The 10,518-nt window shown below is 37.7% G+C and overlaps 1 protein-coding gene across 3 annotated transcripts in view; it reads right to left on the bottom strand.

The window, feature by feature from the left end:
* Nucleotides 1-4,220, bottom strand: part of LOC108746860 (inositol-trisphosphate 3-kinase A) — a 14,640-nt gene extending 10,420 nt beyond the window's left edge. Inside the window, exon 1 of one of the 3 annotated variants that reach the window (XM_018483900.1) lies at nt 4,158-4,220. Coding sequence is in view for 2 of the 3 variants with exons in the window: in XM_018483896.1 (XP_018339398.1) it covers nt 105-221 (117 nt within the window). In the remaining variant the exon portion in view is untranslated. Of the gene's footprint in view, nt 1-104; nt 1,015-4,157 lie in introns of those variants that run through there. The other 2 variants (XM_018483896.1, XM_018483897.1) reach the window with 2 other exon arrangements.
* Nucleotides 4,221-10,518: the final 6,298 nt, after the last annotated feature.

Here is a 10,518-nt window from a genome sequence, read left to right as displayed (position 1 = left end):
GAGAGAGAGAGAGAGAGAGAGAGAGAGAGAGAGAGAGAGAGAAAGGGACACAAGGAACGACTCTTTCTCCCTTCCTCCCTCAACTTCGACCCCTGGGCGCGTACCTTGTTGAAGTGGGTCTGCAGAAGCCGCTCATACTGATCAACCGCACGCAGGCAGAGCCTCGTGGTGAACGCTTCCATTCGTGCTGGCAGGGGCGGATGACACACACTGCTCGACATTATTTATCCGTTTGTGGAACGCGGGTACACACGCGCGCACGAATACCGTTTGACAGACGTGAAGCACGAGAAGTCGGGTACACTGTTCCTTGTCTCGTAAGCGAGCGAGCGAGCGCGCCCGCTCGGGATCGTTCACCGGGGAGTGTTCACCAGGCGCGGAACGTTGGCGTTCCTAACCTCCATCGGGTGACGGTCGAAGGCGAGGACGGCCGGCGGCCGAGGCGAATCGACGAATGACGTGGGGGTTCCGAAACCACCCTACGGTCCCCTATGGGAACCCGGTAGACGCGAATCGCGCCGAGTCGCGCCGAGCGGATTGCAGCGGATTGGCCGAGCCGACCAAACTCGGCTACAACGGTCCTTCGCTCTCTCCTCCTCGCTCCAAACGCATTTTTCTCTTGCTCCGTCCCGCTCGCCTCTTCCCGCTTCCGTTTAACGCCGTCTCGCCTTCCCTCCAGCTCCGCTCGGCTCGTCTGTCTATCCTTCTACCCGTCCGCGCGCGCGTTACACTTCCCGTATCGTTCTTTCCCCTACCCCTCGCTCGCTCTTCATCCTTCTCTCCCACTTTCTCGCGCTCTAATCTCGTTCTCTTTCTTCGCCCGCTACCGCCACTACCGTCGCATGCGCGCGTGCGTGTGCAGCCGACGTCACCGCTACTGCGTGCAACATGAATTGCTACGCCATGCCGCGCCGCGCGGCGAGACGGACGGAATTCCTCCGATCTGCTCCGCTCCGCTCCGCTTCGCTCTGCCTCGTTGCGCTTCGCGACGTCACTGCGCGATGCGTCCGTATACACCGTGGACAACACTGAAGCTACGAGAGAGCGCGAATGTAGTTTTATCGGTACGGTCGTCCCTCTCCCTGAGACTGCCGATTGTCCCGGTACGCAACGTACGGAATGTAAGGCCGTACCGGCGATGCGTGGCTATGAGGAGGCTGCAAAATAAATAAATAACGCCGGATCCTTTTTTTTTTTGTTTCGCAACGCCCAGCTGTGAGCGTCATTCGTCTTCGCGCTTTGAGAAAGTGCGCTCGCACGTTTTCTATTTGAAACTACTCGACGCATACTTACTTTTGTGTCTAGCCGAGAATATCGACTTCCGTATCCTCTTCTTGTCTAGGAAGACAAAGAGATTTTGAGAGACACCTCTCTACTTTTTTTTTCTTCTTTTTGAGTTTGTACACCATAATCGGGAATAATTGATATTCCCATTTCTATCAACTCTAGCATAGTTTATTAGCACGATATTGGTCCAACATTTAACTTAAAATGTGTTCAAATTCACTGACGAATTATAAAAAATTATTTTTATTATTAAAGAGCGTTTTATGATCTTTTTGACTTATTTTTAATTTGACTTCGCAATTAACCGATTCTTAATGTTCCGATTTTGCGACGTAATTTGTAAACAATTATCCGAAATTTGTATTTGCTGAAAATATGCTGAGAAGGGCTACGAACCATAAGAATAAGATTGAAAATAAATAATAAATAATATATAATTAATAGGCAGTAAACAAAATTCACGAATTATACAAACGACTTTTCGACTCCGATCGGGTCATTATCAATATTAAACATTTAATAAACTATTTATATAAATATATTTAAATTATATTTATATTTGTTCTTTATACTGAAGAAGGCTGAGACATTTATTATTATTTGAATTAAATATCAACAGAATAAAATATTATCTCGCTAACAAGAACTTGCGTTATGGTTGTTTTATTAATTTAAAATGTGTCGTCGATAAATCGTTATTAGGAAACATAACTTAATTTTGATCTCTGTTTTTAATTTACTCATCCTTAGCTCTAAGAACATAAAAAAAGGATTCCCGTCTTCGATTTCCTCTGGTCATCTAATAAGAGAAAGATCGAGCGGGCTGTTTATAGTTCCTCTTAGATTAATTTTAATACTATTTTTTAACTTTTTCCCTAAGTTCTGAGAATAAAAAAAAAAAAAAGTTCCTCGACTTACAGCCACTTTCCCACGATCTCGCCCTGTTCGCTACTCGCGTTTTTGTATACACTGTGCTTACAACGGGTGACTCACAAATAGGGAGAACGGGAACTCTTCGCTGACGATTTCAACATTTTTCCTGACGTAGGCTCGTTTTCATCTTTCCGACGAAGATCGGCTTCGTCGGAAGCGGAGCTCTTGGAAATCCGTGAGCCGGAGGAATCGCGCCCGGCTGATTCACTTCCGGATGCGGTCCGTGACGCGAATCAGGATCATAGATCCTATCGAGGGGAGCCTGTTTCGTTCTCCGGATCCGGTCGCGGTGCGCGAAGACGCGCCACGGTGAAGCGTGAAACGGAACGATTTCGGGGTCGCCGTTCCACATTTTTTCAAGAGGATGTTACTGTTCGAGCGGCCTTCGAATCCGTTTGTCGAATACTATCGTACTGACTACTATCGTACGAATCGCCTGTTGATCTATCGAGATCCTTCAGCAATCCTTACCCAAGTAGAACAAGTCATTATGACATCAAAATGATCCCAGTCAGAAATGGAATCGATATCGAATCGATGTTGATTATAATTTCTGACTGAGATGTCAAAATGACTCCAAAGTGATCATTAAAAGTCATTTTTCAATCATTTCCGATTCATCGTAATGTCATTTTCACGTTATCGTGACTTGTTCTACTTGAATATTAAACCGCGATTAGACTAGAGATTAAGATTGAAATTAGATTGGAAATTAACCAATCAAAGAGCAAATTACTAAATTTGAAATTGATTTTTTCCTTCTGATTGATTAAATTCAAATCCAATCTCAATCTCCAGTCTGATGGCAGCAGAAAAAGCAGCTTTGCACACAACTATATATTTGCATGTTTATAAATCACACACAATTATACTAAAGAATTTTATAATATCAGTAAAACTGTTTTTTCTGTTGAATGCAGCTATTAACTTTCCGGAGTTGATGATAGATCTATGTAACTCATTCCATTACATTCTTTATGTGACGTCTGTAAATTTAAATTATTATTATTAAATTGAACTCAGTATTTACATACATATGCACATTTTGTAAATATAAATTATGATACTTGGCTTACAGTTAATTAATGTCTTTTAGTCAATATAAATTAACAGATTCAACGTGAGTAATTGTGTTACAGACCTCAACTCCGGAGAACTAAAATTGACTTCGACTAAACTTCAATTGACTTAATCGACAATTTATTCAACAAAATTGCTATCAAAACTTCCAACTACGCACCGGGAAAAAAAAGTTTCGCTGTATTAATTGGAATTCCTATAAATTCAATCAGGAAGATACAAACCAGATACAGCTAAATCTATTAGATATTCTAGTCGAGATAATCAGAAATTCAATTACGTCTTACGATAATCAGAATTCTGATTCATATGATCAGACTCGTTTTATTTGTACTTTTTGTTGGTTACAACCAGAGTGTTTTCCTAACTTCTAACTCCTCCCTGATCAAATCTCTGTTTTCAACTGTGATAAACGTCAAAAACTGATCATTTTATCCACATATTGCTAAATTAGTGGCAGGTATTACTCGATAAGTTAATCGGAGCTTAGTCAAAGTCACCCCGGATGGTCGATCGATTAGCCGCTATCTCTTCGAGCCGATTCCCGGTCATCGGTGCCGCTTGCTGACGTAAATCGAATTATCAGGGAGAAAGTCGACGCCCGCTGTACGACTGTCTTGACGGCCGCTTTTACGCGAGTTTTTGGAGAACTAGAAACTGTCTGGATCTCATACGGAGTTTCTCCGGCGACTACGTCAATCGATTGAAAGAAAAGAGAGACCCGGGCTAATTATTATTCCTGGTGTCACAGAAACGTGACGATCAGCTCGCTTTTATTCGGGTGGCAAGGCAGGATGATCGATCATAAAAATATCAGTACAGGAATGTAACACGATGTGTCTTCAATTGGTATCCACTAAGATATCCTGTGCGTTCTCACGTTCCTCGAGAGGAATGCTGCTGAAACGTGACACGGTCACTGAAAATCTCAAATTCAGGTTGGTTAGAAGTATCCACTCGGTGTTTCTCTCGGCGAGCACCAAGCCATGCTTACGATTAGCTTAGCACGTTTGAACTAAGTCTTTACTACAGCAACAATGAGAATTTTTTTATTACTCGCTGAATATTTCCAAATTACAAATATTCTCTTTTGATTAGAAACACGCGACAAACTATAAGCTAGCAACAAAAACGTATTAAAGCCTGGTACCTTTACGATAAGAGATTAACTTTAATCTCGGTTTAAGTTACTGTTTATCTTTTTCTAATTCTTAGAATTATCAATCTTAGATTGATTGAACCAGACCTAAGACATATCAACAAATATTCCAATACCGCCAAATTTTTCCAGAAACATAGAACATCAACAAAAAGTTTCTCATTCTTGCACAGTGAGAACTTAACTAAGTTAGTTTAGCAGTTATTCTAGGTTACTGCAAAAAGAAATGAGAAAAAAATAGTCTAAAGTAGTAAATAAATATTTATTTAAATATAACCAACTAAACATTTACTTACAATAAATAAATATTTACTTAATAAAAAAAAAGTGATTGTTAAATCAAATTAATATTTTTTTTTGTACCAAATAAATATATTTTTATATTTAATAAATATTTATTATTATATTGTCAAATAAATATTTATTCAAATTTAAAATTCTTTTTTCTAAGTGTTGCAACTGAAAATGTCTATAGTGAAGGAACTTTTGCTCTTTTGTTGTGACATGTTGAAGCGTATTTCTCATTGTTCTTTCATATTTACCGATTGGAAACATAAGCACTCTTGTTGCTAACAACAAAAAGGCTGGTATTTATATATTGATTCTTATTTCAAGATCGTCTTAATTAATGTCTCTGATGTGACCCTCTAATTGGTTCATGACATCTCAAGAGCGAACTTAAGATTGTTTTAAATATAAGAATTGATTGTATTATGAACATGACCTAAGAAACTTTCGGCAATAAACAATTTCAGGATATGGAAGATCAATAAAAAGTTTCTCGTCAAGGACATAAGTTTAAATTTTGTTATTATGAGGTATCATGATAGCTTCGTACGTCCCGTTTCTTTTTCATTTTTACATATATTTTTTATTCTTATTAATCAGATACGTTTTCTGTTATTTATATTTTCTGTTACTTGTTATTTTACTGTTGTTTTCCTTATACTTGTTTATCGCATCACACTAGGTATAGCTTATATTTTGGAGAACTTATTTTAAATTGAATATAAATGAACGTTTTAACTATTTTTTTATTTAACGTTTTATTTATTTACGTATCTATCGAGTATACATTTATCAATGTTTACACACAAGGCCACTGCACTGGCGTCACTCGACTCGAAATTCGTTTATTATATAGGACTATAAACTGCGCTCAACGATGACAGCGGTCGCTCGAAACGTTTGTAGCGTAACGTCGTCATTAAAAATATATTTATTGCAGTGACTTGGTTACGCTCAACAACATTAGCAAAACGAGGTGTCATTATTGATCGTTTCTATTTCTGAAATTAATAATATATTTCTTGTATAAAAGAGATACACGCAAAACAATATTTTACTGCCCCAGCTAGAATTATAGCTGCTTTTTGTATCTGATAGAAAATTATGTATTATGCGCATAAAATGTGTATACTACAATACAAATCACATTTCAATATCTAATACATATCCAATATTGCAGTACCATTGCTATTTATCGATTTTAGCTATTTTTCGTACTTCGATAATTTTCGCTATAACTGCAAGGTCACTTTTTTTGAGTGTAGAATTCTGTATGTTTTAACTTTTCAATAATTATGTTCTTTATGACGAAACATTTGGTTTTTATCGCTCTTTTTTTTTTTATTTTTATAATAATTTATTCGCTTAATTGTTTTAGTGAGTAAAACACGTTGATACATTCAGTCCTAAGGCATTGTTTTTGGACCACTCGACGCGGTTTGGTCCCTGCTGCGGTTCATCAACTTATCGACAACGAATGATGATTATGGGACATGCTGAGCAACCTTGATTAAGGAAATCGATTACGAGACAGTCACGGGAAAAATTTTCACAATAGTATGTCACACACAGAGCGACGTACACACGATTCACGGAATAAAGTTTGCTACGAATGCGAGTCATCATCCTTTGAAATAACTCTCTGAGCGTTATGACGATGTTGTATATGTTTTATACAATAAAATGCGGTCGTGCATTGTGCAAAGAGACATTTCCCAAGAAACTCTATTGTCATTGCAGAAAGATGTATGAATAAAAAGCGCAAGTTTTTCTTAAAAAAAGGTACGAAGGTCTGCCTCAAGTACGTTGAGCTTGAAAGAGCGTCTAGGTCAATACGATGGGATGCGTATTCATCATTCGTAATACAACGTGAAACTATTTATAGGTAAATGTAAGTGTACGCTTAAAAAATCATTTCCATGTAAAATCCAGAGATGTACAGCTGCAAATATATATATTTTTCTTTTAAGCGACACGCTAACAACATATCCTTTGGAGGAAGTAGAAAATAAACGATAATAATTCGAAGCGAGAAGATAAACAATAAAGATTCTTGCAAAATGTATCAGAACGGAAATATGTTTCAATAAAACAATATAATCGATAGAACTAACTTGTTGTAAAATATACCGGAAGCTTCCCTTTTATTTCGTTAATTAATATAATTAATTAATATATCATATATCTAAAAATTATGTATCACCACAACCTAATATTTCGATCCAAGGCGATTTAATAAAAGCATCTATAATCTTTACTGAGATGACTCTCTTCACGTTAATCTACAGAGATCCTTAAATAAAAGATTGAACACCATGCATCCTCTTTTTTTTTTTTAAGATATCAGATATTCACGTATCTATTTATTGTATCTATCTCATTTTATCTTAAGTAGGTATTGAAAAATAAATGATGGACCAATCAGAAGTTGTCTAAACAGTGTCCAATTTCTTAGTTAAGGTTCTCTGTAGTTAATCGAGTGCGATTTTGCTAGGCTCGCCCTTGGACGAGTACACGCCCACGCGTGCAATCGACAATGATAATAATGATGTCTTCCAATGTTGGAAGCACCGTGTTGTACCGGCGAACGTGTCTCGCGTCGCGAAAACGTTCGCTTCGCTGGAGGCGTCTCGTCGATCAATTCTGCGAAATTAAAAAAGAAGATGCGTACGACAATGATGGTTTCAGAATTGATCACACGACGCGACGCTGCGTGCCCCAAACGTATTCTATATTTGTTTCTTTTTTCCTTTTCTTGAAAACGTGTCGTTGATTCGTTTCCCCGGGGAACACATCAAAGAGGATTGAACACATGAAAGTCAATACAAAGTTAAAATGATTTTATTTTGATTTTTCATCACATCGAGCATCAATAAGTAGTCAAATTTCATAATATAATAAAAAAATCATTATTTTAACTTTCATAACATCAAGTAAAGTCTTTTCTCCCGACTTGGGCACTATATTTTGTAATTGTCTTTACACAGATATTTTATACGGTAAAGAAGCTGCGCAATGACACCGACAACTGTCGGTAGGCGTGTAAAACAATTACAGAATAGCGCCTCTGGTATGTTCCTTGGGTTAATGAGTATATTTTAGCATTTTGGATAATGACATCACGTGAAGGAAGAATGAATCCGAAGATGAATCCGGATCTCTGATGTCGTAGAGATGCCAAGCGAGAAGCTTCCAGCGGTCTGCCGCTCGAAGATTCTCTGCTTTAGATCGAAAATATGTAGTTGGTATCAGCACGAATGACGTCTGATTTCGAAAAAAAAAAAGAGATTTATAGAAGAGAATTAATAAGGTTGCCCAGAACTGGTCTTACCACGTACATATATCCATTGGCCGATATTAGATGACGGCTGCTTCATAATTAACTGCAACATAATTACGATTCTGTATTGCTTGACCTAATAATAACCCCCTATATGTTACCAACAATATTTTCAACAATTTTTCTTTTCGTTCTCACTGATTATGGTATATCAAGAAGCGAAGAGGATATTCGTAATTTGCAATCTACTGCCGGAAGTTACGTGGGCGGCGGTCGACCGTAAAGCACACAACTCCTGCCGTTTCGATAGTCGCTTTATCGCGATGCACGATTTATCTTTTTTCCTGCCTTCGTCTTCCTCCCGTTTTATCTAATCCCGACGCGACGGAAAACTGACGTGCTACGCGCGATAAAATGCTTCCTCTCATTAGTATCGGCGCGTTTCCGCTTCGACGATAGGTCTTAGCGGGTCTAGGTCGAAATACCAGACTCGTAATTGGAACATATCCTGCTGGCTCTGAGAATAATTTTATGTTTCACCATCTTATTTTTCAGAGTGTTGTTCTATTCATGGAATGATGCGATTTTGTTAAAGTACCAAAATTTAACTAGATATAAATTTGTATTGAAGAATTGCGCTAATTGAAGATAACTAGCGTTGATTCTTATTGCCTGTACTTCATGTTATTATCATATATTTCTAAATTAAAGGAGTCTATAGAAAAAGTTGTTAGTTTTTTGTTAGTTCGTAAATTCTCGTAAATTTGAAAATTTTCATGAATTGGACTATCAAAATAATTATGTAAAACGCTCAAGTTGGTTGCTAGAATGTCAAAACTTTTTGTAGTATTGCGTATTACGCTTGGATTTTCTACAAAATTATTTTGATATTCATCAAAATAATTATGTTTGGCCAACAACAAAATTATTTTCAGATCTGCATCTATCTAAATGTTTAGCAAAATGTTTTTTTTCATGTCAACGTAATTAGACAAACGAAACGAACGATTCTGCTAAAGTATCTAAAAATTTAGCTAAATGCAAATCTGAAAATAATTTTCTAGGATTATCAAAATAATTATGTAGAACGCTCGAGCTAGTTGCTTGAATGTCAAAATTTTTGGCAGCATTGCTCATTATATGTTCACTTTCCTACATAATTATTTTGTTGATTCAAACAAATTATTGTCAGATTTGTATTTTGTTGTAATTTTTCAATATTCAACAAAATCGTACTTTCTGTATATGTTTATGCCAACAAGTGTACAATTTTTTATAAAGATAATTAAACCTGGCGTTCTATTTTTCGATAAACTTTAGCTCTCTCTCTTTCTAACCTTCTTACTCTCTTATATTCTTACTCTTTTACTATTTTGTTTATCCATTAGATAAATTATTACATAATTTATGTGAAGAAAACAATATTGAATAAAAATCGACAAGTGATAAAATTTCTTCTGTATAATAACATTTAATAATATAAAAGCTTTACAGAAAATTCATTTTTAAAAATATGTGTTCCTATTACGGATTAAATTAATTATATATTTCTCTCTCTCTCTCTCTCTCTCCCCCTGACGATCGCCCAAGTTGCCAATACATCGATTCCGAGTGCGTGATTGTTATACGCGTTTAACGCGTGATTAGCAATGCAATGAAGTCTCGTGGATCGTTACATCAAAGATGTTTTAAAAATAAATCTATAGCCCGCTAGACCGAAACAAGTTCCGGAATCTCGAATTTATTTAGATGTACGTTTACTTCGTCGCTCCAATAATCAATCGAGCGAATGCTCGAGATCGTAAAGATATTACTAACGACTTCATCGATCGAGAATATTACTCAAGCTTGTCGCAGGCTCGCGGGCAACGATGAGTTATTTACGATATTATTTATAGGTACGTAATACATATGGATGCAATCGCGATAAGGCCACGCCAATTTCAATTCTGTCGCTTCTGATATCGTGACTTTTGATACCGCCGCGTGCATGCGACGCGTCGATCGCGATGGTTTGCGGAATAAACGGCCAGCACATTCCCCACATTGTCGGTAATTACATCCATTGACGTCGATGCTTCCTATTTTTCCTTATTTTTCTCAATATTATTCATTCTCGTCTCTCTCGTCTCGGTTCGCAATTGGTCGAGGCGGCGATAAGCGGATCCATGGATGGTAAACGGATCGTGGCGGAGGGAGTTCGGAGATCCGCGCTCTCGAAACTCGACGCGTTTGAAAACGCGCGAATTGCGAGCGGCAAATGAGCGCTAACGAGCCGCCAACTTGCTCGAGTAAATGGATAGCTATTGACATAAGTGTGGAAATTTTTCAACGACCGTGTTTGGGTCGACGAACGATGCGTTTGACTTCGAAAAGATTTGGATCGCTGCGTGATGCACGCGGTGGATCCGATGATAACGGATATGGTCGAAAAATACGCAGTTTTTCAGCCGCGTGTTACGGATATAGGATATAGGATTATATTTCTGCA

Source organism: Trachymyrmex septentrionalis, unplaced genomic scaffold (genome assembly GCF_001594115.1).
Source record: "Trachymyrmex septentrionalis isolate Tsep2-gDNA-1 unplaced genomic scaffold, Tsep1.0 scaffold19, whole genome shotgun sequence".
Taxonomy (NCBI): domain Eukaryota; kingdom Metazoa; phylum Arthropoda; class Insecta; order Hymenoptera; family Formicidae; genus Trachymyrmex; species Trachymyrmex septentrionalis.
The sequence above is the reverse complement of the archived record's forward strand: the minus strand, read 5'-3'. Positions and strand labels throughout refer to the sequence as shown.